The sequence below is a fragment of the Pituophis catenifer genome, unplaced genomic scaffold (assembly GCF_029215685.1).
Source record: "Pituophis catenifer annectens isolate HBS135680 unplaced genomic scaffold, rPitCat1.0.hap2 SCAF_7, whole genome shotgun sequence".
In the NCBI taxonomy this organism is placed as follows: Eukaryota; Metazoa; Chordata; class Lepidosauria; order Squamata; family Colubridae; genus Pituophis; species Pituophis catenifer.
The window spans coordinates 6,629,906-6,656,597 of NW_027256887.1; the positions used below are offsets into that span (position 1 = coordinate 6,629,906).

General features: G+C 41.9%; 2 protein-coding genes across 2 annotated transcripts in view; one reads left to right on the forward strand and one right to left on the reverse strand.

Annotated features, from left to right (window-relative positions):
* Positions 1-1,987: 1,987 nt before the first annotated feature.
* On the reverse strand, positions 1,988-11,795 carry ARMC10 (armadillo repeat containing 10). Its single transcript, XM_070947177.1, has 6 exons — positions 11,594-11,795; positions 10,430-10,572; positions 9,178-9,312; positions 5,939-6,115; positions 4,498-4,569; positions 1,988-3,608 (listed from the first exon to the last, which is right to left on the reverse strand). Exons 1-6 carry the CDS (start codon positions 11,793-11,795, stop codon positions 3,351-3,353), a joined length of 987 nt encoding a protein of 328 aa, XP_070803278.1. The 3' UTR covers positions 1,988-3,350.
* A 533-nt stretch (positions 11,796-12,328) lies between these two features.
* FBXL13 (F-box and leucine rich repeat protein 13) overlaps positions 12,329-26,692 on the forward strand; it is an 87,648-nt gene continuing 73,284 nt past the window's right edge. The window contains exons 1-4 of the mRNA XM_070947377.1: positions 12,329-12,403; positions 21,319-21,422; positions 23,221-23,314; positions 23,849-23,916. Of these exons, the coding sequence (XP_070803478.1) occupies positions 12,329-12,403; positions 21,319-21,422; positions 23,221-23,314; positions 23,849-23,916 (341 nt within the window). The remainder of the gene's footprint in view (positions 12,404-21,318; positions 21,423-23,220; positions 23,315-23,848; positions 23,917-26,692) is intronic.

A 26,692-nucleotide genomic window follows, 5' to 3' on the forward strand; every position in this document is an offset into this window, starting at 1 on the left:
GAGTCACCTCAGAGAGTGGTTGCTATAGGGAAAATATGAGTTTGAAGCCACTACAGGTAGTATAATAATTCGTTTAGTGACCGAAGTTAAATAACACTGAAAAAAATGACTTTTGACCATTTACACTTATGACTGTTCTGTGCATCCCCACGGTCATGTGATCAGACCCTTGGCACAGGGGTGGGTTCTACTTTACTACGGGTTCGCAATGGGAGCGCACGTGCACAGAAGCTACCAAATATGATGTCAGGGTTGGTGGGCGGAGCCTCCCGCCACTTATACTACCGGTTCGCAAGTTTTGCTAAACTCACTTAGCAAAACGGAACAATCGTCTCACTTAGCAACAGGAAAATTGGGCTCAATTGTGGTCGTAATTAAAGGATGGCCTGTAATGATCTGTAAAGCTGTAGCCTATTCTTGGGACTTCTAACAAAGCCATTACTGTTGATATCATGGAATAATAACCGGGATTTTATTAATCCGTCTTTGCAACTTGCCATATGCTTTTGAAGCGTTCGGCCTACTTCCACAAAGAAGAGGGAGCCAAGCTGTTCTCCAAAGCACCTGAGGGCAGGACAAGAAGCAATGGATGGAAACTAATCAAGGAGAGAAGCAACTTAGAACAAAGGAGAAAGTTCCTGACAGTTAGAACAATTAACCAGTGGAACAATTTGCCTCCAGAAGTTGCGAGTGCTCCAACACTGGAAGTTTTTTAAATGTTGGATAACCATTTGTCTGAAGTGGTGTAGGATTTTCTGCCTAAGCAGGGGGTTGGACTAGAAGACCTCCAAGGTCCCTTCCAACTGTTATTATTATTCAATGTTCTATTTATTTCAGAAAATATATATGGCCGCCCAACTCACTCTTAAGCGATTCCAGGACAATTTGAACAGAACAACAGTCGGAAGGGATCTTGGAGGTCTTGTAGTCGAACTCCATGCCCAGGCAGGAAACCCTATACCATTTTAGACAAATGGTTGTCCAATCTCTTCTTAAAAACTTCCAGTGTTGGAGCATTCACAACTTCTGGAGGCAAGTCGTTCCACTGATTAATTGTTCTGTCAGGAAACTTCTCCTTAGTTCTAAGTTGCTTCTCTCCTTGATTAGTTTCCATCCGTTGCTTCTTGTCCTGTATTCAGGTGCTTTGGAGAATAGCTTGGCTCCCTCTTCTTTGTGACAACACCTGAGATATTGGAGAATTGTTATCATGTCACCCTCTAGTCCAGTGATGGCTAACCTTTTCGCCATCACGTGCCAAAAGCGTGGGAAGCGTGGGGGGTCATGAGCACGCGTGCCCACACCCATAATTCTATGCACCCCGCCCCCCCACTTGCACGCATGACCCCCCCCATACTCCCCCTGTTTTTGGTTTGTCGACTTCTGGTAGAACCGGAAGGCCCATTTTTTGCTCTCCCCAGGCTCCAGAGCCTTTCTAGGAGCCTGGGGAGGGCAAAAACAGCCTTCCCCACACCCCCGGAGTGCCTCCAGAGGCTGGAAACAGAGTGTTTCCAGATTTCTGGTGGGCCCAGAAGGCCCGAAAATCAGCTGGCCAGTACACACATGTGGACCGGAGCTGAACTCGCGTGCCCACCGATATGGCTCAGCGTGCCATCTGTGGCATGCGTGCCATAGGTTCGCCATCACAGCTCTAGTCCTTTTTATAAAACTAGACATACCCAATTAATTCCTGCCACTGTTCTTCGTATGTTTTAGCCTCCAGTCCCCTAATCCTCTTTGTTGCTCTTCTCTGCACTCTTTCTAGAGTCTCCACATCTTTTTTTACATCATGAGTCTCCACATCTTTTTTTACATCATACATTACCAAAACAGGATGCAGTAATCCAAATGTGAGAGTTAAAAAAAAAACCCAAACCTCTCAGAGAAAAATGAGGAGACCGTGAACAAGTAAAAAGCAGATTTATTGTAGAGGTATATTGTAGAGATTAGTTACAGGAATAAATCTATTTCTCTCACAAGTGTGGTCTAACAAAGGCTATTTACAACTTACAAGGCTAAAAGCCCAATGCAAAAACAAATCTGGTGACAACAATCAAAGGAGCCATTTGAAGGGCTCCATCTAGAGGCGGGCTACTCCTGGTTCGGTCCGGTTCAGGCGAACCGGTAGTTGCGACCCGTAGGCCTGCCTCCGCCCCCACCCCCGTCCTATATCGTCATGTTTTTAAAGCCGCACGCATGCACAAAGGCCACATGCATATGTGGAAGGCGACCGGGGTCACATTTTCGGTGCTGGGCGGACCGGTTGTTACAACCAGCAGCAGCCCACCACTGGCTCCATCCCACCCTGGGGCCCTCAGGCCTGTTGGCAAAACCAGGTCTTGGTGTCAAAGTGAGGTCCAATCTTATTTCTGCAGGGACGATGTTCTACAGAGGAGAGAGGGAGCCACCACAGAGAAGGTCCTTCTTCTTGGTCCCACTTGATGATCCTCCTTAGGAGAAGTGACCCCTAACATTCCCTGCCTCCCCACTCTGGTGGGTTGATGTGACTAGAGCCGAACCTATGGCACACGTGCCAGAGGTGGCACGCAGCGCCTTCTTTGATGGCACGCGAGCCGCCACCCCAGTTCAGCTCCACTGCGTATGCGCGCACGCCTCCTGCCGGCCAACTGGTCTTGGTCTCTGCCACGCATGTGAGGGGGGGCAGGGCACGTGCAGGGAGCTGTGCGTGCGTGATGGGACAGGGCGCATGTGGGGGCCACACATGCATGCGCGTGGGGCAGGGCGCAGGGCTGCACGTACATGCGGGCAGGTTACATGCACGGAGGCCGCATGCACATTGCATTTGGGGAGATTTGGGCACATTCGCGCGGGTGCTTTGGGCACTCAGTGCGGAAAAGTTTAGCCATCACTGGACCAGAGGAAGATATATAAATAATTCCCTAAATTTTGCTGAAAATGTTACCTACCCTGTTTCCCCCAAAATAAGACATCCCTGATAAGAAGCCCAAACGGGCTTTTTAGCGCATGGCAATAAGACCAAGTGCTTATTTCAGGGTTCAAAAAAATATAAGACAGGGTCTTATTTTTGGGGAAACACGGTCGTCTGATAATGTAATATTCGGAAACCAACCCACAAGCTCGGAGAACAAAGCTCCAGATTATTTCAGGGTCCGTGCGCTGGTCCTTCATGGACCTTCTTTTTTTACTTCCAGAGACGGGGGCAATAGAGAGATAGAGGCTGAAGGAAATATCCGAAATTGATACAGTTCTCCAGTTAAACATGAGGAAACTTTACACAGGTCAATAAAATAGTTATCGGAGGTCGTCACTGATATATCTTTCAGGCCGTTCAGGATTTTGACGATGGAATGGTTCGAGATGGACCTCTGAGCTCAGCACTGCTGCATTATTAGTTTTGCAACTTGTTCTTTAACTTCTGCATCGTAATGATGCAACAGAGATGCCAGTTTTTGAGTAAATAGAGAGTTGTCGGAGAGAGTAGAAAAAACTGAATCTTCGTTGTACAGATTGTGGATAGCAGAACCCTTGTCGTGGCTCATGGACTTCGTCAAGTTCGTGGCAAACACAAGGACTCTGAGCAAAATATCTTTGTTTATGCAGCTGTCAAACAGAGATAGGAGAAGAGGCGCCTGGAAAGACAGGGGAAAAAATGTAAGCCTATTCATTTGTGGTTTAAGTTTAAAGAAACAGCGTGAATTTATTATTTAATAAATTAACACTGAGTAGATAAGAGTAATACGCTGCTTTGAATGTTCCCAATGAGTTAATAGCCAATTATATGTTGAGTCACATCAGGAAGGATAATTTCTGAAAAATACATTAAAAAAGGTAAATGTTTCCCTCGCACATATGTGCTAGTCGTTCCTGACTCTAGGGGGCAGTGCTCATCTCCGTTTCAAAGCTGAAGAGCCAGCGCTGTCCGAAGACGTCTCCGTGGTCATGTGGCCAACATAACTCAACGCCAAAGGTGCACGGAACGCTATTACCTTCCCACCAAAGGTGGTCCTTATTTTTCTACTTGCATTTTTTACGTGCTTTCGAACTGCTAGGTTGGCAGAAGCTGGGACAAGTAAAGGGAGCTCACCCCGTTACACGGCACTAGGGATTCGAACCACTGAACTGCCAACCTTTCGATCGACAAGCTCAGCGTCTTAGCCACTCAGTCACCGCGTCAAATTTGGTTTATACATTATGCTTCAAAAAAAAATAATAATCTCTGGATTCTAGAATACAATTTCCTGGATAACTTCTATTTCATTTCAAACCCAGAATGCTCATGTCGCTTAAACACCTTCAGCAATTATTTGTAAACAGAAACTATTACTGTTTTAACGTTAATGCACTTAAAATTGACAAGCGCTATAAATAAATCTTACAACGATATAGGTGCCCACAGTGGATATGCAACGAAGGGACAAACGTTTTCCTTCAAAATTAGAAGGGATTCATAGTATAAGAAATAAAATAAATGAACGAGTGAAGGAAACTGTCACACAAGAAGGATAAAAGCAGATTTACCTGTGAATTAAGTAGATGTTCTGCCATAATTGGGTTTGCTGATAAGTTCACAAGGACTTTCAGGACTTGAACCTGTAACATTGAAAAGGGTTTCTCTGACTCATCTATCAAATTAATATGAGGTAGAAGTACATTGGATGGACAGCTAGGATGTAAAGGTAATAGTTTAGAACCGTAATGGCGAACCTATGGCACGCGAGCCTGTGGGCAGGCGAGCGTGCCCTAGCTCAGCTCCAGCACGCATGCGCGCTCTGGCCAGCTGATTTTCAGGACTTCTGGGCCCACCGGAAGTCATGAAACGGGGGTTGGGGAAGGCTATTTTCGCCCTCCCCGGGCTCCAAGGAAGCCTCTAGAGCCTGAGGAGGACGAAAAACGGGCCTACAGGGCCCACCATGCCATCGCGTGCCAAAAGCAGGGGAAGCGCGTGGGGGGGGGGGGTCACGCACACATGCATGGGAGCGGACCACATTGAATTATGAATGGGGGCACACGCATGTGTGAATTATGAATGGGGGCACGTGCTCCCTACCGCTTTGGTACGCGACGGCGAAAAGGTTCGCCATCACTGTTTTAGAACATGGTTTGCCTGGGCTGCATTGAAGGAGGAGTTACAGATAATCCTCAATTTACAACAGTTCACTAAGTGACCGGTCAAAGTTACAACAGCGCTAGAAAAAGGCGACATGACAGTTTTTCACGCTTACGACCATTTGCAGTATCCCGATGCTCACGGGATCAAAATTCAGATACTCGGCAACTGACTCGTATTTATGATGTTTGCAGTGCAACTGAACACCTGCGGTGATTCACTTAACAAGTGAGGCAAGGAAGGTCGTAAAATGGAGCAAACCTCACTTAACAACTGTCCTGCTCAGCCAGAAAAAAAATTTAGGCTCAATTGTGGTCATAAGTCAAGGACGACTTATATTCATGTTTAAATGATTTGCCAGTTTACATTTGACTAGGATTTTATTTCAGTTTGGAAAGGTCAAATAGTTACACTCCATTCTCATTTCTAAGATTTATTCCATCTCATGAAAAAAAACAAAAAAAACAGGCAAAACCATTTTCTATTACAGGTAATCCTTGATTTACAACAGTTACTGAAAAAAGTGACTTATGGCCATTTTTCACATTTATGCCTTTGTAGCATAAATGTGAAAAATGGGACGCAGTGGCTCAGTGGCTAAGACGCTGAGCTTGTCGATCAAAAGGTCGGCAGTTCAGCGGTTCGAATCCCTAGTGCCGCGTAACGGGGTGAGCAACAGAAATTTGGGGCTCAATTGTGATTGTAAGTCAAGGACTACCTATATTTAGTTTCAGAGTAATTAATTGGGTTAAAGTAATTTTATGAGTAATTAGGTTAAATAATTAACCTAAAAGGCTAAACACTGAATGTTTCCTTTTTCTATTTAACGATAAAACAGGGGGCTTATTGTACCTGAGTCCTTTCATTTCCTTCAAACAGCAAGTGCAGAAAATTGGGTATGAAGCTAGTCATCATGTAATGATAGTCATTTGTCACAGAAATGTTGGTTAAAAATCGAAGGCCAGCTAACTGCAATTCGGAATTTACAGAAGATGCTTCGACTTCCTCACACACTTTGGTAATATAGATCTAAGAGGGATAGAACATAAAACACAAAAACACAGGACACGCCATCAGAGGAAAAAATAATACAAAAAACAATGGAATGTGCGGAAATGGACAAACTTACTAAAGAGATACAGGGAAAAGAAGATTCAGAGTATTATTTAATTTGGCAGAAATGGTACAACTGGTTAGATAAAAAGAACACGAAATAAGGGAATACCACCCAATGATACAAAAATAAGGAAATAAAATGAAATATCGTTGTATAAATATTGGTACATGATGAAAGATAAATATACATAGATATATAGATATATAATTACCGAAGTAGCTCTATTTTTAAAGTTCAAGCTGTAAGACTTGACTTTTCTGTATAGTTAGTTTATGTATAGTTTGTTTTAATGTCTACGTCTGTATATGTATGTTTGTTTATAAAAAATTTAAAAAAAATTTAAAAAAAAAGAACATAAACACAAAAACACATTTACCAATACGTTACTACAAGATCTTGTATCAAGTCAAATACCTAGTATTAACTTGCTGATATTTTTACTATTACTGATGGTTTTAAATTGTTTTTTTTATTTACATTTTACATTGATTATTAACGTGATATTAGTAACCATCAACTTGCATACAGTATCTAATTCCTGGGGTTTCACTTTAATCACCCCTATATTTAAGAAAGGCAAAGAAATTTTACCCAGTTAATTTTCATCCGTAAGACCTCATCAGTAAGTTAAAAGCCAGATAAAATTTATCGGAAACTTTTGGATAAAGTGAAAGATGATATCCTTATACTGAACACACTGTCGGAAGGGACCTTGGAGGTCTTCTAGTCCAACCCCTGATCAAGCAGGAGACCTTATTTCATTCCAGGTAAGTGGCTGGCCACAAATTCTACTGTGGGAAAACGGGAGGGGGGATTATATGGAGTGAATATGATACGTAGTCAAAATAACATTCTTTCTAGAGAGTCAAGGCCGTTGTGCCCTGCAGCTGTGCTGAGAAGAATGAGGACATATTTTCTGTTCCGGAGGGTATCTGATTGGTTTATGTGATGGATATGTGGGTGAAGGGCAAGAACTTGAATTTTGTTTTGGGTGAGGAAAACCCGGAAGCTCTCAGATTCGGGTTTTCCCAGATGTGCCAATATGACATCTCTAATAAAAATTAGCTTTGAGGAAACTCAAGCCTCGGAGTTTGATTTCGTTGAGGGGTGTTACTTGGAACCCTGACATTAACCCGAATCTCCTTTCTAACTAAAGCAGCTCCCCCAAATTTCGGGGTCCTGAGCCCCAAGCGTCAAGCTGACACTGGACGGCGCAAAGACTCAGGGAAGACGACAGATTAATTAGTCTCATAAAATTATCCTGCTTTTTTTTTTTTTTTGTAAACTTCAAGGAGATGTTTGGCTCCAACTCCAGAGTACCTTACATTTGGAACAAACTTACATTTTTACAATGGATGGACATATTGTCACTCTATTACATCCACTCCATGTGAATGCAGGTAGTCCTTGACTTACAACCATTTGTTTAGTGACCGTTCGAAGTTACAATGGAACGGACAAAAGTGACATGACTGTTTTTCACGCTTATGACCGTTGCAGCATTTCCATGGTCAGGTGATCAAAATTCAGACACTTGGCAACTGACTCATATTTATGACGGTTGCAGCGTCCTGGGGTCATGTGACCAGCTCTTGTGACCTTCTGACCAACATGGTCAATGGGGAAGCCATATTCACTTAACAACCGTGTGATTAACTTTGAAAGCTGCATGATTTACTTAACGATGGTGGGAGGGAAGGTCGTAAAACAGAACAAAATCCACTTAGCGAAACTTAACTCTCTTAGCGATGGAAATTTTGGATTCAATCGTGGTCTTAAGACGAGGACTCACTGGATACTCTTTTACCTCATAGTATTTTCCTCTTTTATCTCTCCACCTTATTTTATTGCATTTAATCTAATTATTGTGTTGGGTATGCCACTGAACTGAACATTAGTCATCTCAGGCATCGGTAAATCAGTTAATGATGTCAAAACGGCACATACAATCCAAAGATCAAAGCTCTGCCCATTTTTATATGCTGTAATATATGTTGAAAGGTCGTAGGACTTTGATCAATCAATCAATCAATCAGAATAGAGCTGGAAGAGATATTGGAACTCATCTAGTCCAACCCCCTGCTCAAGCAGGAGACCTATATCAGTGATGGCTAACCTTTTTGTCGTCGTGTGCCAAAAGCAGGGGAAGCACCGGGGGGGGGGGGGTCACGTGCGTGCATGCCCATATCCATAATTCAATGTGCCCCGTCCCCCTGTGCATGTGCGCATGACCCCCTGCGCTCCCTCCGCTTTTGGCACACGATGGCACGGTGGGCCTGGTAGGCCCGTTTTTTGCCCTCCCCAGGCTCCAGAGGCTTTTTTGGAGCCTGGGGAGGATGAAAAACGGGCTTCCCCACCCCCCTGAAGGCCCTCTGGTGGCCGGAAACAGCCTGTTTCCTGACTTCTGGTGGGCCCGGAAGGCTCAAAAATCAGTTGGCCGGCATATGTATGCGCGCCGGAGCTGTGCTCGGCCAACACGCGTGTGCCCACTGATATGGCTCTGTGTGCCACTTGTAGCACGCGTGCCATAGGTTCGCCATCATGGCCCTATATCATTTCAGACAAATTGTTGCTGAATCTCTTCTTAAAAACTTCCAGTGTTGGATCGCCCACAACTTCTGGAGGCAAGTTGTTCCACTGGTTAATTGTTCTCACTGTCAGGAAGTTTCTCCTTAGTTCTAGAAGCTTCTCTTCTTGATTAATTTCCGTCTGTTGTTTTCCTGTCTTGCCTTCATTTACACACATCATTTTGAGGTCACCATGTGTCGTGGATAACTCTTCTAATCCCTATTAGTCTCCCGAGTGTGGTGAACTAAGACAGTTTATAAACTATTTTTTAAAAAATGACGGTGCTAAATAATATCCAACTGATCAATATCACACGTAAGAATAAAGCTAGTACTCCAGCTGCATTAAATTCTTTAGAAACTTTGTTCATATGCATTTTCATTACAGATTGTTATTTTAAACTCACCTTTAGTTCCTCTTGATTTTTAGTATTCATACTCAAGTTATTGAGTGCATTAAGTGTTTTCTGTTTAACATTAGTGACGGGAACTGAAAGCATTTTTCCAATCACAGAGAGGCCACCTAAATTCCGAATGATATCCTATAAATTAAACAAATAGGAAAATATCATATATAATCATCTTCATTCCTAAAGCCCCCCCCAAAAAACCCTCATTTCATGGAGGGGAATTTGCCCAAATCAACTACACTGCTCTCTAATTTACAAAAAAAAAAACCCTGTTCTTAATAGCTGAGTTTATTGGAAAATAAAGTTTAAAGATTTAATAATGCAAAGGAGATCATAACACATAGTCACGATCATATGGTCACTTTGAAAAAAATGTTCACAAAATGCCCAGAAGTAGTTAATATCTCAAGCCACCATCCTACAAATTGCTTTCTGTTCCTTTCTGTTAATGCTGAAAATTATTTACCGTATTTTTTTTTCCCCCACTGGTACGATAGGCTCTTATTTCTTGATTTCTAGTAATGCTGTCGCCATTTCTTTCACATATAAATTCATTCCTTCTACAACAGAAAAATCAATATTTTTTTTGACTTTGGGACTGAGGGGCCATGGCTGCTGGTAGTAGGATGTCACCAAATAATTATTTTGGTATCTTTTGCAACTGGGGAAGGCTTAAAGAACCAAGATAGCCTTAAGCCAATAACATCCATTTCCCACTTAAACACCCACAAACACTTGAGAGTCAAAATGAAAAAAGAATCAGAATAATTAGCCCATTTATACACCTGCATTGTGGCCAGGGTGGATAAAAATCAATGATTTTTTTAAAAAAATCAAAAAAATCAGATTTTTTTGATTTGAATTGGATTTTTTTGATTTAAATTGGATTTTTTTTATTTTTATCGAATTTATTTTAATAAAAAACTTTTGGGGTAAAAATCTGTCGTAAGATAGTTTTCTATTTAAGATACATAAATAATTTAGTTTATTCAGCATGAAATGGAGCTTAGTCATGTAGCATGAGGCTGTATATTCTGCAACACTGGGACTATCGGTGAGTCAACAGTGGGTCAAAGGAGTAGCAGAGATGACAGTTGCTCTTTAAAAATTATGATTTAAATCACTCAGGCTGGCTGAGTGAATTCTGGGAGTTGAAGTCTACAAAGTCTTAAAAGTTGCCTTGTTTGGATGTATTACAGCATTGGCTTCTTTTTCTAGGGTGGCATGGAAACAAAAGAACAGCCCTTACTTGATTGACAGAGAAAGCCGCACTGTTGCTCAGGGTAACCAAGATCTGTTCTTGAACCGAAGAATCCTCTGTAGACTCCAGCAGATGAAGAAGACTCTTAATGTGAGGGGCCTCAAGAACGGATTTTGAACCATCACTGCCCCCTAATGTTAGAAAATAAATATTACACCTAATGGTTGTTTTGGTTTCTCCCCACCCCACAGAAATGCCAGTAATCCTCCATTTACGACCATTGCCCCACATTTCTGCGGCTAAGCTAACTGGGACCTGGGTTAAGCGAGTGGCGCCCCCTTTTACGACCTTGATTCCCGCAGTCGTTAAGCGAATTGCTGCCATTGTGAATCTCAAATAACAAGATCGTTTTTCACCAACTTAGCCCCTGAAAAGGTTGGGCTCCCTTGCGGTCCTAAATCGAGGATTAATCTGCGCAGCCGCATTCCCACGGGGAAAACCCAAATGCAAAATCGGCACGGCTCAGTGGCTAAGACAGCGGTCTGCAAGGTTAAGCGCTCAAAGAGCCATTTGGACCCTGTTTCCCACAGAAAAGAAAACACCGGGAGCCACAAAACCTGGCTGGGCGTGGCCAACTCGATGTCACTCACTTGCAACAGTCACATGACCCCCCCTTAGCCACGCCTACCCAGCAGGTCATTAGGGCAGAGAACCAGTTGTTAAAAAAAAAACAGCGGGAACCACAAAACCCTTGTGACATCTCTCTCTCTCTCCCCTCCCTCCATCCTCTCCCTCTCTCTCTGTATCTCTCTCTCTCCTCCTCTTTCTGTATCTCCCCTGGCCCCTTCTCCATCCCCCGCCCTCACCCTTACGTTCTCAGGCCAGGCGAGGAGTGATTGGAAGGGGAGAGCGAGGGGCGGGGCCAGCCAGTGGTGGGATCACCCAACAGGGAGCCACAGCAGAGAGTCGAAAGAGCCGCATGTGGCTCCGGAGCCGCAGATTGCCGACTCCCTGGGCTAAGACGCTCAGAATGGCCGGCAATTCGAACCCGTAGTATAGGTCTCCTGCGTGGTTGGACTAGATGACCTCCAAGGTCCCCTTCCACCTCCGTTACTGTTATTATTACACGTGTTCTTTGGATGGGGGAGGGGGGAAGAAACACGTGGATTTAAAAAAAAAAGGGGCACAAAACAGGGGAAGGGGAAATCTGACCTTGCGGAGGGGCCCGGTGGGGGCTGCTGGACAACCCGGGAGACCCCGAGGCTTCTCCCCCGCCGAGGCTGCCCAAACACTTCGGTCGTGGGGATGCTCCGCCGCTCCGCCTGGAAGTCACCCGATAAAGACCGTAGGCGACCCCCGCCGCCGCCAAGCCCACCAAGCCGACCCGCAACGTCCAACCGGCCGGTTCTTTCATGGCAAAGCAAGGACCCGCGTTTCTCCCGGGCCGGGAAAAAAAAAAAAGGAATGGGATAATGGGGGAAAGGCTTTGCAGCACGTGGGAAAGCGACACCTTCCGCTTGCACGCGGGTCAGCCGGTCTCCACCTCCAGGGGGGTGGATCCCGCGGATCCCCACTGGGAGGATCCCCCACTGGGTGGATCCCGAGGGACGATCGGCGCTGGGACCGGCCGAGTTTTTGGCAATCGCGGAGGAAGGGGTGTTGCCTTTGTTTTGGAGACCCTTCCCCATGGATGAAACCCCCCTTTCCCCACGATCAGGGTTCCTGCCTGCTTCCCTAAAAAATAATAATAATAATTAACCTCTCCCGTTCCGATCTGGATGCCTAGGAATGGGTTGCACGCGTTCACACGTGCGCCGGAAGGAGAGACGCGTGTCGGGGGAGAGAATGGGGGGGAACCGACAGCGGAGGCCGTTAGAAGCGGGGGCGGTGGTCGCCCGCCTTCCCAGCTGCTTCCAGCCGGTGGGTGGGCAGCCCCTGTGACTCGCCATGCCCGTTCTTCAGAATGGGGACCCCACTTTGAGGGTCTATTTCCAGAAATATTCCATCCCGGATATCTACGAGGTAAAGAAGCCACAGTATCATCTGTTTTTGGGGGGTTTTAAGGCACCACCCCACTTTGACCTAGAACTGATAAGGCCTTTCCCCCCCCACCTCAAGTTTTATTTGTTTTATTCAATTTTTATTATAACAGAATAACAGAGTTGGAAGGGACCTTGGAGGTCTTCTAGTCCAACCCCCCTTCTCAGGCAGGAAACCCGCCTACCCCGTTTCACACCGTTGTCCAATCTCTTCTTAATAACCTCGAGGGTGTGCGTTCTGCGTACAATTATGTTTCAATAGTCACAATTGGTTGTGATAAGTCATCACCATCATATGAAGAATATAACAATATAATAATATAATATAATTATTATAGATTATATAATAATTTATAAAATATATTTATATTTTATAATTTATATAATATATAAATATAATTATATTTATATATTATATAAAATAATAATATAATATTATTAATATAATCACCATCATATTAAGAATATAACAATATAATAATATAATAACATTAAGTAACATTGATACTTAACATTTAACCACTCTCCTCTATCCCATTTCCTCCATCTATATCTCTTCCTTTCTAACTTCTATTTCTGTTATCTAGCCATCGATAGAATACGTCCCATATATAAAAAAATAATAATTCAGTTTCTTCTTTATCCTTAATAGCAAGTGTTAATCTATCCACTTCTGCACAATCTAATGTTTTTTTAATTACATTCTGTATGACTGTAACCTTGTTGCTGGTATCCTTAAGATTTATATTGACTGTTTCCTTATGACTATCATTAAGTGTTGTACCTTATGATTCTTGACGAATGTATCTTTTCTTTTATGTACACCGAGAGCATATGCACCAAAGACAAATTCACACTTGGCCAATAAAAAATTCTATTCTATTCTATTCTATTCTATTCTATTCTATTCTATTCTGAGGATCTCATCATTTTTCCATTGTTACGCAAATACAATTCTAGCCGCAGTTCGTATATGCAGGATCAAATATGCAATCTTTTTATCATATTTTTTTCTGGTAGCATGCCCAACAAAAATATCTCTGGTTTCAATGAACTGATAAGACCTTGAACCCTGAATTTGAGGGAGGGTCCTCGGTGCTCTCTGAGCTGGGTTGTTTCTGTAGGAAGAAATATCCTTCTGGGTTCAGCTCCAAGTGGGGAAAAAGACACTGGAAACATGGAGACTGCTTGGAAAGATGGTTTAATGGTGGACAGGATCACATGGTTTGAGTTCCTGAACAGAAAAGGGCCGAGATACAGCGAGTCCCCGGGTTTTATGCTTTCTCTGGCTTTGAACTTCCTGGGCCCCCGAAAGAGTATCCTGATTGGTTGTCAGACTCCCAGGGGGTGGGGGTCTTAGCTAGCCTTGCTGGCTGATGTAATCTTCCCAGGTGCCATGTGGTGAGTTTCTGTCCTAGATGGGTCCCTTTGTGTTAGTTTCTGTTGCTATTGTGTTGCAGATGGGTCCTATTGTCAAAGATTGAGTTTCTGCCTCTGGCCCATTAACAAAGGGGGGGGGAGGCAGGAAGGTGGGAGTTGCTTTGTCTTTAAAACATGTTTCTCCATCTCTCAACCAGGGGGACATAATATTCTGCCTTTTTAATATTTCCTAAAATATTTCATTCTTCCAGGAAAGGGGTGGGTGCTAACTTCCTACATTTCCTTGCTGACATTTCATGACCCAACTAGGTAATATCATCAGTGCTCTCGGTTTCCTGATTTCTTAACTAGTTTGGGTAATGAAACATCGGTAAGGAAACCCCCTCCCAAACTCATAGAGCATCGAGAACCCCCTCATTTCAACAAATATTACAAATACTTCCCTCTTATCAGAGGCTTTTAATGTTTGTTCACTGAAAATGGCCGTTCCCACGTAATGAAGTCGAAAAATGTTTATTTAAGGAAGTGGAGTCTTTATATATGGTGTAGAAACACATGATACATTTATTGTACCTCATGGATCAAGTCAAAACACTTAAAGGACAGGACGTTACGTTACATGTGAGACTTGAAGTATAGGAAACGGCGTTTCTAACAGGGTGGATTTGATTTAAATCGAGTTGATTTAAATCACAATTTAAATCATGATTTAAATCACTAGTAAAAAGGCTTGATTTAAATCAGCTCGATTTAAATCATAATTTTTAAAGAGCAACTGTCATCTCTGCTACTCCTTTGACCCACTGTTGACTCACCGATAGTCCCAGGGTTGCAGAATATACAGCCTCCTGCTACATAACTAAGCTCCATTTCATGCTGAATAAACTAAATTATTTATATATCTTCAATAGAAAACTATCTTAAGATACATTTTTACCCCAAAAGTTTTTTATTAAAATAAATTCAATAAAAATCAAAAAAATCTGATTTAAATAAAAAAAATCTGAGTTTTTTGATTTTTTTTTTAAAATCATTGATTTCTATCTACCCTGGTTTCTAATAAATTCCACCAGCAGCAAAGTTATGGGTTATACCGAGTTTCCCCAAAAATAAGGCCCCGTCTTATATTTTTTTGAACCCTGAAATAAGCGCTTGGCCTTGTTGCCATGTGCTCAAAAGCCCGATTGTGCTTATTATCAGGGGATGTCTTATTTTGGGGGAAACAGGATATTATATCATGGTCTTTTTCATCTGGGTTTGTATGTTTTTGTTTTAAAAAAACTTGCAAGTGTATTCAAAGACTTTCAGATCACATTCTCTATTCTGTAGTTGCTGGAAAAGACCAGAAATGGACTTGGTTAAAAAGGAGGGGGAAATGCTTTCTTATATCCTGTCCTAATGTTCCCTTTATTTGTATTCATTTTTTGTATTCAATTCATGCTTATATTTATATAGGTTATCCAATACGTACTTGACAAATAAATACATGAAATAAAAAAATAAAAAATTAAAATTAAGAGGCCTGGACTGCCAGATTTCAACCTCTTAAAATGCTAATGATGAAACCTAAAATTCCTGGCACACTCAGAGGTATCTCTCTCTCTCCTCTCTCTCTCTCCTTCTATCTATCTATCTACCCTGTTTCCCCCAAATAAGACATCCCCTAATACTGTGTTTCCCCGAAAATAAGACCCCGTCTTATTTTTTTTGAACCCTGAAATAAGTGCTTGGCCTTATTGCCATGCGCTCAAAAGCCCGATTATTATCAATGGATGTCTTATTTTGGGGGAAACAGGGTAATAAGCCCAATTGGTCAAAGGAGTAGCAGAGATGACAGTTGCTCTTTAAAAATTATGATTTAAATCGAGTTGATTTAAATCAAGCCTTTTTACTAGTGATTTAAATCATGATTTAAATTGTGATTTAAATCAACTCGATTTAAATCAAATCCACCCTGACTAGAAGACCTCCAAAGTCCCTTCCAAGAAGAAGAAGAAGCTTTGTTTACTTCACAAGTGCCTAATTTTACTTCTGGGGTAAGGTTGTAGCTGCATGTTACCCTTAACTGATGGCATCTAAAAAAAATAGCAGGCAGAAAAAGATAGTACGCAGTGTTCCTCAAGATTTGGACTGTGGTGGCTTTGAAGTGAACTTTATAAACCTGAAAGTCATTAATTAAATCACTAAATCATCCTCTTTGGATCTAAACCTATCTACATATGCCAACATGTATAAATCAGAAGAGTAATCTGTACCGTAAGTGAAAGAAAAGCAATTATTCAGTGCTAAAATAACAACACCCAACAATATTTATCATTTTCAAAAGAAGAGCCTTTCCTTTCCTGTTTGCCTTAGGTTTTTCCAAAATAAAAATAAAACGGGCTTTAGCTACAAAATGTCTAAATTCAAAATTCCGACGATTGCCAACTGGTTCATAATTATGACGTTTGCAGTGTTCCGGGATCACATGACTCCCCTTTTGCGGCCTTTTGACAAGCAAAGTCAACCGGGAAGCCAGATTCACTTAACAACCAGGTTACTTACTTAATGACTGCAGTGATTCACTTAATAACTGTCGTAAGGAAAGTCGTAAAATAGGGCAAAACTCACTTAACAGATGTCTCACTTAGCGACAGAAGTGTTTTTGTTTTTTTTTAATTTGATTTATATGCCGCCCTTCTCCGGAGACTCAGGGCGGCTTACAATGCGTTAAGCAATAGCCTTCATACTTTTGTATATTTATACAAAGTCAGCTTATTGCCCCCACAATCTGGGTCCTCATTTTACCTACCTTAGAAAGAAGAAGGCTGAGTCAACCTTGAGCCTGGTGAGATTTGAACTTGCAGTAATTGCAAGCAGCTGATGTTAATAACAATGCTTTAGTCTGCTGCGCTACCAGGGCTCCAGTGTTGGGCTCAATGGTCGTCATGATCCGAGGACAACCTTGTATTTTGGACTAAAGTATCTGAAAAACATTCTGTGAAACTATCAAAAAAAAATTGAATAACTTGTCCTGCGACATTTTATCAGAAGGATGAGAAATGTACTGCAATGTAATGATGAATGGAGGAATGAAGACAATACAAAACAACAGCCTGATGTTATTAATTTGCTAGCTGGCTCAAGATTATGATTAGTAGTGATGAATGGAGTGGGAAATTTGGCCAGTAATTGACAATTGCAGATTTATTTTTCTAAACAATGAGTGGAATTCAATGCACAAATAACACATTAAAACAAGGGAATTTATTTGTTTGTTTGATATGCCACCTTTTTATTCAAGGAGGCTTCCAGTAAGCCAGGGATCCCCAACCCCATGTCCGATCAGAAACCAGGCTCCGCAAACAAGTGAAGCCCCATCCGTGGGATGCAGGCACCACGCGAAACCACATCCCCTCCGGTCCGCGGAAAAACCTCTCCACGGAACCGGTCCCAGGTGTCAGGGTTCCGACGGATGCCCTAATTAAATCATGAGCCTCGAGCCAAGCTTCAAAAGAAATCCAGTTATTTATTGGGAGCTTCATGTCAGCACGTTCCAAGTGGAGCCAACTCTGACCCCATGTAATTTACACCCCAATCATGACCCTGTTTCCACCCTCCCCCCAGGGTGTGTCATCAATCACATTCCAATGGAGCAATTTTGCAGGTTGTAGAGATCACTCCCCTCCAGCCGCTCTGGGTAACCCTGGGAGACAGCCTTGAGAGAGAGATGTCTGGAATGTGTTTCTGTTTTTAGCTGCTGGGCTGCTTCATCGGTTTCCCAACTGCCTTGCCTATGGCAACTCGAGACCAGGCCAGGGATGCTTTGCGAGTTGACACCGAGTGCCCAAAAGGTTTGGGGGCCACTGCAGTAAGCCATTGCTTTTCTCTCAGGCAAGGATGCGGCAGGATGATTCAGTGGTTAAAGACACTGAGTTTATCAGCTGGAAAGCTGACAGCCTGGGTTTGAGACCTGAAGGTCGCAAAAGAGGATCACATGACCCCGGGACACTGCATCCGTCATAAATGTGAGTCAGTTGTCAATGTAAATCACATGACAATGTAAATCATATGACCATGGGGAAGCTGCAATGGTCATAAGTGTGAAAAATGGTCACAAGTCACTTTTTTCAGTGCCATTGTAACTTCAAATGGTCACTAAGTGAACAGTTGTAAGTCAAGGACTACCTGTATTGATTTTTTCAGTTTAAGGATGGGTCAGTAGCAATTTAACTTTGCAATGGGAAAACTTCTCTACTAAATGTGAATGGGGTAGATTGTATTTAGCTAGAACTGCACGCATTCGTATAATGGACATGCGGGAAGATCTGTAGGTAGTCCTTGACTTACGACAGTTCGTTTAGTGACCATTCAAAGTTACAACGGCACTGAAGAAAATGACTTACGACTTTTTCACACAACCGTTGCAACTTTCCCCATGGTCGCATATTCAAAATTCAGATTCTTGGCAAGTGATTCGTATTTATGAGAGTTGTGGTTTCTTGGGTTCATCTGACCCCCCTTCTGACAAGCAAAGTCAACGAGGAAACCAGATTTCACTTCACAACTGTGTTACTAACTTAACAATTGCAGTGATTCACTTAACAATTGTGGCAAGAAAGGTCACAAAATGGCTTAAAACTCACGTAAAATCTGTCTCTCTTAGCAGCAGAAATTTTGGGCTCAATTACAGTTTTAGAATAGGAATAGGAATAGGAATAGGAATAGAATAGAATAGAATAGAATAGAATAGAATAGAATAGAATAGAATAGAATAGAATAGAATAGAATAGAATAGAATAACAGAGTTGGAAGGGACCTTGGAGGTCTTCTAGTCCAACCCCCTGCTTAGGCAGGAAACCCTACACCACTTCAGACAAATGGTTATCCAACATCTTCTTCAAAACTTCCAGTGTTGGAGCATTCTCAACTTCTGGAGGCAAGTTGTTCCACTGGTTAATTGTTCTATCTTTCTCCTTAGTTCTAGGTTGCTTCTCTCCTTGATTAGTTTCCACCCTTTGCTTCTTGTTCTACCCTCAGTAGTTTTGAGAATAGCTTGACTCCCTCTTCTTTGTGGTAGCCCCTGAGATATTGGAACACTGCTATCATGTCTCCCCTAGTCCTTCTTTTCATTAAACTGGACATACTCAATTCCTGCAACTGTTCTTCATATGTTTTAGCCTCCAGTCCCCTAATCATCTTTGTTGCTCTTTTCTGCACTCTTTCTAGAGTCTCCACATCTTTTTTACATCGTGGCGACCAAAACTGGATGCCGTATTCCAAGTGTGGCATTATAAAGTGGTATTAACACTTCACGTGATCTTGATTCTGTCCCTCTGTTTATGCAGCCTAGAACTGTGTTGGCTTTTTTGGCCGCTGCTGCACACGGCTGGCTCCTATTTAAATGGTTGTCCACTAGGACTCCAAGATCCCTCTCACAGTTACTACTATTGAGCAAGATACCACATATACTGTACCTGTGCATTTGGTTTTTCTTGCCTAAATGTAGAACCTTACTTTTGACCAGCCGACATCTGTACATATTTACCTGAATAGATAATTAGAACTGCAGAAAAAACAATTGTTACCAACCTGCCTTCCATTGAGGACCTCTATACTGCATGAGTCAAAAAGAGGGCTGTGAAAATATTTACAGACTCCTCACATCCTGGACATAAACTGTTTCAAATCCTACCCTCAAAACGACACTATAGAGCACTGCACACCAGAACAACTAGACACAAGAACAGTTTTCCTGAATGCCATCACTCTGCTAAACAAATAATTCCCTCAACACACTCAAACTATTTACTAAGTCTGCACTACTATTAATCTTCTCATCGTTCCAACCACCCATCTCCTTCCACTTATGACTGTATGACTGTAAATTTGTTGCTTGTATCCTTACAATTTATATTGATATTGTTTCCTGATTGCTTATTTGTACCCTATGACTATCATTAAGTGTTGTACCTTATGATTCTTGACAAATGTATCTTTTCTTCTTATGTACACTTGAGAGCATATGCACCAAGACAAATTCCTTGTGTGTCCAATCACACCTGGCCAATAAAGAATTCTATTCTATTCTATTCTAACAGCAATTCTATGGAATCTCCTTTCCAAAATAGGCAATTTCATTTGCCAGAATTGGATTACCTTTTAATATTGCTTGTCCCCAAAACTCCAAAATTGACTCACATCGGCCTATGTTACGCTCCTTCCATTTTATTTGCAGTGCCATGTTCTATTCACGCAGATTAGTTTTTGACGTATTAAAATATCGTAGATTATTTGGAGAAATACTGCAGTGTTTCAATTACAAAAAAACAAAATTTATGATCCAGTCCAGTAGAGGGCACAATTGACAATCTTAAAGCATCTTTAGATGTGTAAATTAATATTTTAGAAGTATGTGTACTTGTAAGATTGCCTTTGATTTCCTCATTTTATGGAGAGAGCACTTCATTCCTATTGAAATCAATCTTCTTCTTGTGCCATATCCATCATCAGACGTTGGCAATCATGTTGGCAATCCTATTTTTGTCAACAGCCACATGAAAAAGTGCTGCTGAGTTTTGTCCAAACCATTCCCTTAGATTTTGAAGCCATGCTGTTCTTCTTCTGACTGGACCTCGTTTGCCTTCAATCTTTCCCTGGAGGATTAAGTGAAGGATGCCGTATTTTTCTGGGTGTCGCATCACATGGAAATCAATGGGAACTTAAAATTATTATTTCTTGAGTAGTTCTGTTTTACTAGGATTATTAATTTTTTGATGCTGTAATAAGTGAAATTGACACGGGAACAGTATGTCATCTTGCCTGTCAAATGATATAATTAAATTGACGATTTTTGTTTTGTTAATAGCTGTGCCTTTTTAGGTGTTGTAATATTTTTAAGAAATAAGGTGAAAAGTGAAAACGCTGCTCCTTTTTTCAGAAAATGTACAAGCAAAGAGAAAAAAACGATTGTCTTGATTTTAGTTCATCGGGCAAATAAAAGTAGGAACCAAGCCATACTGGGTACTTATAATAAACCAATTAAAAGCAATCATTAAGGAATAAAATAAAAATATTCTCAATAAAATATTTTGACACTTGTATGATTGGATAATACCTCAGTTTCCTAGCTATAAATTAGGTACACTTTCTAATATTTTTAATTTAGTCCTTGTTTAACAGTGGTATTCTTAACCAAGATTATATAACTATAATCTTGGTTAATACTCTAAGAAAAGGACAATTTCACGATTCTTATACTTTCACGAATACTGTAACAATCTATTCGTTTGTAGCATCTAACATGTTTGCAAATTTATGATGGCTTAAAATTTCACGAACTAAACCCCATGTTGTTATATAAACTCGGCAATAAACCAGAATAAATCCTGAAGTAAAATAAAAATAAAATGTTGAATTGTTTTAATAAAAATATAAAATATTCTAATAAAAAAGGACTAGCATCTAAAAACAATTTTACTCTCTTATGAAATATATATTTTATTAATCAACACTCTTATTTCTTGATTTTATTTGCAGGCCTTGTTAGGTGGTTTATTAATTATGTGTCCGGAAGATCCACTCCGATTTTTAGAAGAAAAGATCAAAGAAATTATGGAAAAGGGTTTATATGGTATTATATGGTATGTATAAGAGGTTTTTGCGTGGCCTAAAAGTATTGATAATAAATGTGAAATCAATATGGGAAAATACTGGCATGTTTCCTCTCCGTATTGGGTAGACTGAGCTGAAGCCAATGTTTCCTCTTCTCATTGGGTAGTCTGGGCCGAAGTGACGTGGGTAGATCAGGCCGAAGTGACGCAGTTACCGAAGTTACATTTTCCAGGATGGCTCCGTGGGCTAGATCCAACTTCATTGCAGGCTGGATCTCGCCCGCAGGCCTTGAGTTTGACACCCCTGGTATAGGACCTCCTGCTTGAGCAGGGAGTTGGACTAGAAGACCTCCAAGGTCCCTTCCAGCCAAGGGTGAAATCCAGCAGGTTCTGGAGAACCGGTAGCGGAAATTTTGAGTAGTTTGGAGAACCGGCAAATACCACCTCTGGCTGGCCCTAGAGTGGGGTGGGAATGGAAATTTTGCAATATCCTTCCCCCAGGAGTGGGGAGGGAATGGGGATTTTGCAGTATCCTTCCCCTGCCATGCCCACCAACCCACACCACGCCCACCAAGCCACGCCCAAAGAACCGATAGTAAAAAAAAAATTGACTTTCACCACTGCTTCCAACTCTGTTATTCTATAAATTTCTGTACATTTCATACTTTTGGATGTTGAGTGTTACTATCCATTCTTTTCCATGGCCTCATGCCATAATGAGCGTTATTGAATGATAATTCTAATTTACAGCGGCCCATTACAGTCAACCTGAGGTTCATTTTCTAATATTTTTAATTTAGTCCTTGTTTAACAGTGGTAATTGAGACTGGCCATTCCGTTGCTAGGTGACACAGCCGTAAAATGTGAGGTCGCGTGACCGCCCCGGTTTAAGATGACAGTCCCAGCAGGCAATTGTTAGACAAATCCCATGTGGTCACAGCCTTCACATAATTTATGAAACTTCCGTCAGCTTCTACGCTGACTTTGTTTGCCAGAAGTCAGCAGTGAAGGTTGCAAATGACAATCGGACAAAAATTGTACATGCTGTAGTGGCCACAGTTACAACAAATGGATTCGTTCAGGGCAGGGGTGAAATCTACTTACCTTCCCTACTGGTTCGGAAGTGCATGTGCTGCCCATGCACGTCACTTGCGCGCACGGACCCTCTGCACATGCGCAAACCCTTTTGCACATGCGCAGAGGGTAAAAAACAGGTTACTTCCTGGTTAAAACCAGGAAGTAATGACGACCGGGTGGTGGGCGGCGCCTTGCGCTGCCATCACTACCAGTTCTCCAAACCACCCGCCGCCATCATTACCGATTCAGCCGAACTGGTCCGAACCGGTAGCATTTCACCCCTGCTTGAGGGCCATTGTAACTTTTAGCTGTGGTCGTTCAGCGAGGACTACCGATATGCTGGATTTCTGAAGTTTACTTCCATTCAAGCTTCTCACACTCCGTGTTTCTCTCTTTTTTAAAAAAACAACAACAACACTTTATTGAAGTTTATCATAACATAAAAGACAATGGAAACTATTTTCCATTACAGTCCATGTTTCTTGAAAATATTTCCACAGATTTGTGGAAAAAAAATAGACCCTTGAAAGATAAGGAACATAATAAATAACATTGGAAAATAGGATTTCTAGTAAGAAAAAAAATCACAGTGTAATATCATTTACATTCTTTGCTTTGAACCAGGATTATTTATCTGACTACAAGAAATAATGTGATTCAAAAGATGATTTTTAAAAGTAGCTCAAGCTGTAGTGTAATAATTTGGTTTTAAAAAAACTAATGCTTATTATATATATATATTTTCGCTTAGGAACATGTGTATCGATCCAGAGTTAAGTCTGAAGCTGAGGGTCCTTTCCGAGACATATTTACATACACTTTTAGGCCTCGATGACGACCAGCTGGTAATTATTAATAAATCTCTGTAAAAATATTTAGAATAATAGCTTTCTCCAAAGATAGTCTGGAAAGAATTTTGTTTAATGTTTATTCATAATCCATTTTTCAACCGAGAGTCATGGGAAAGAGTATATTCCTTAATCCTTACTCCTGAGGACTTTATAACTTAAACGCACTTAAGTAAAATTTTATCAAACTCAGATGTAAAAAAAAAAAATTAACTGCCTCAGACTGGCTTACTTGGCACTGTGCATTCTGTATGTATACATGCGCTTGAATAAATAAATAAAATTCCACTCTAGGGAAATACGAGGTAGAAAAATAAGTAAAACGGGGAAAGAGAAATTTAATCTGGTGGCATCTAGTGATTTTGACCCTGATGAGTTCTTTAGTAGGCATTTGAAAAGTATAAATTCAGATGTATGTCAGTGCCAAACGTCTGAATTTTGATCAATGGGGATGCTGCAACGGTCATAAATGTGAAAAATGGTCATAAGGACATAAATTAATGTAACTTTATTTTTGTATTTACTTTTCAGATGACCACAGAGTTATGTGATAAAGCGTGGGACCTCTATAGCACTAATCTTAAGAGAAAGTGCTTTGAGTATGTATACAATTACCATTGTTATTTAACAGAATAACAGAGCTGGAAGGGACCTTGCAGGTCATCTAGTCCAACCCCCTGCCCAAGCAGGAGACCCTACATCTGCCTCTATCTAGGATCGAACTCACAACCTCCTGATTGTGAGGCAAGAGCTCCACCTCTAATCCACAGCAGCTGGCCTAGAGTCTAGCTTCATCTGATATGTAATAAATTTATAACATTGCATGCCAGGCTGCTATTGTAAGCAGAATTAATGTTCAGTTCTAGGTATTCATTTGCTAACGTAGTAACTATAGGTTGAGCAAAATAAAACCTCCCAATCTCATTCTGGTAGAAATCACTACTGAGGCTGTATTCATAGAATCAGAGAATAGAATAGAGCTGGAAGAGACTTTGGAGGTCTTTTAGTCCAGCCCCCTTCTCAGGCAGGAGAACCTATACTATTTCAGATAAGTGTGTTCTGTCCTCAACCCCACGGACACACACCAACAGACGTTCAGGAGTTAAAGACCAAACCAGCCGGCAAAATCCTTTTCCTTATGATAACGGAACTTGGCAACAACCTAGTGGCTGCCTGCCAAGAGTTTATTATTTACAAAGAGGAGAGATAACTTCTCCCCATTTCTGATACATCAAAGGAAAGCAGCTCAATAATTACGGAATTAAATCAAGTCCAGAGATGCTCCAGCAAAGTCTTAAAGCAAAAGTCCGGCAATGCAGAATGGCGTGGAAGCTTTCAGCTTTGTTCGTCACAAGGTTTGACTGGCCACCACGCTCCCTTTTATATCCTGTGGGGTGTGGTCCAGTGACTCAGCCTAATCTCGGGCACGCCCTTTCTTCTGTTGCATGCGCTTATCTCTGCGACGCTGGCATGGGTCCAGCCAAGACTCATTACCCTCATCACTGTCCATCCGTGGCTGCGTGGACATGCTTGGCCCTGGTCCTATCTCTTGTCCTTCGGCGGACACCGAAGGCATTGCCAGAGAGGAGGGTCCTGGAGAGGGAGGCCTTGCCAACTCCTCCCCTTCACTCTCGGAGTCCTCTCCTGATAATGACACAGGCTCCGGTAACGGAGCCACAACAAAGTGACTGTCTAGACCAGCGATGGTGAACCTTTTTCCCGTCGCGTGCCAAAAGCAGACGGAGCACAGGGGGATCGCGTACATGCATGCCCACACCCATAATTCAGTGCCCCCGGTGCCCCCCCACATGCATGCACAATCCCCCGTGCTCTCCCCTATTTTGGCACGCGATGGCAAAAAGGTTACCGGTGGACCTGGTAGGCCTGTTTTTTGCCCTCCCCGGCTCCAGAGGCTTTCTAGGAGCCTGGGGAGGGCAAAAATGGCCTCCACCATCCCCCTGGAGGCCCTCCGGAGGCCGTAAACGGCCTGTTTCCTGACTTCCGGTGGGCCCAAAAGGCCCAAAAATCAGCTGGCCGGTGTGCGCATGTGCGCTGAAGCTGAGCTAGGGCAACGCTTGTGTGCCCACAGATATGGCTCCGCGTGCCAGCTGTGGCACGCCTACCATAGGTTCGCCATCATGGGTCTACACTCTTCTTAAAAACCTCCAGTGATGAAGCGCCCACAATTTCTGGAGTCAAGCTGTTCCGCTGGTTAAGAGTGGTGCAGTGGCCTAGAGTTGGAGTTCTTGCCTCACAATCAGGAGGCTATGAGTTTGATCCTAGGTAGAGGCAGATATTTCTCTCTCTCGACACAATGAGAATATATCGGCTGAATATAACTCCGCACTGGCGACAGGAAGGGCATCCGGCCAATAAGCACTCTGCTAGCTCCATTCAGTTGTCAAGACTCTACCCCGCAAGAGATTATGGGGTCGTTAAAAGAAGATGATGATGATGAAACTGTTCTACTGGTTAATTGTCCTCACTGTTAGGAAGTTTCTCCTTAATTCCAGGTTGCTTCTCTCTTTGATTATGTAAGGTCCCAAAATATACTTGATTCACCAGAATGCCAAAGAGAGAGACTCAAGACGAGGCTTGCAAAAAAACAAACAAACAGATTTTATTTATGGCCAAAAACAAAATACTGGGTGGAACTATATCCAGAACATACAGATACAATGCATGCGAGGAGATAGCCACACCTTGGGGAAGGCATGGCGTCCTTTTATACCCTCAGAGACGTCAGCTTAGTACCCAATTCTGGCCTCCTAATTTAGGTTTGTGTATTCCTTTTTGCCCTGCAAGGGGGAATAGAAACTTCCCAATTAGTCATCTTGAGCATTTCTTTGTTTACTCAATTGTCCACTTTGGCCCCCTGGCTCTGGAAGACAAGATCTTATCCAGATCAAACATAAATTAGGGCTGAGGTGTAAGTTATCCCTTGGAGATACGTACCATGCTCTTAGATGGCACAAGAAAAAACAGGGAGAAGATTGATATGGGTTCAGGTCAAATGGCAGGGACGTATGTTTGACAAATACCAGACACATTACAGAGGCCTAATAACAGAATATGTTTGTTACAGGAGATACAAATATAAAGGCATAATATATGTGATACAAATACAAAGGCATATATGTATTACAGGAACCTAATGGTTACAGAATCTAGTATACCAGTATATCATATTCTAGTATTATTTATTATATCCTTATTATTGTTTCCTGGTGTTTTGGAGAATAATAGTCTTTAAGGATTAGTTTATTGAGGTAACCACTAAAACCAATGCAAACATGCCAGGCTTCTTTCACACATACAACCAGGAGTATCCACAGTGGAGATCAGAAAATAACACTGCTACCCAAATTCTGACCC

Coding starts and splice junctions, on each gene's coding strand:
- ARMC10 (XM_070947177.1), bottom strand. CDS start 11,795: ATGAAAGAACCGGCCGGTTGGACGTTGCGGGTCGGCTTGGTGGGCTTG. Junction 9,313..10,429: donor CGGCTTTCTCTGTCAATCAA/GTAAGGGCTGTT, acceptor TTTAATTTATAG/GATATCATTCGGAATTTAGG. Junction 6,116..9,177: donor AAAATCAAGAGGAACTAAAG/GTGAGTTTAAAA, acceptor TATCCCTCTTAG/ATCTATATTACCAAAGTGTG.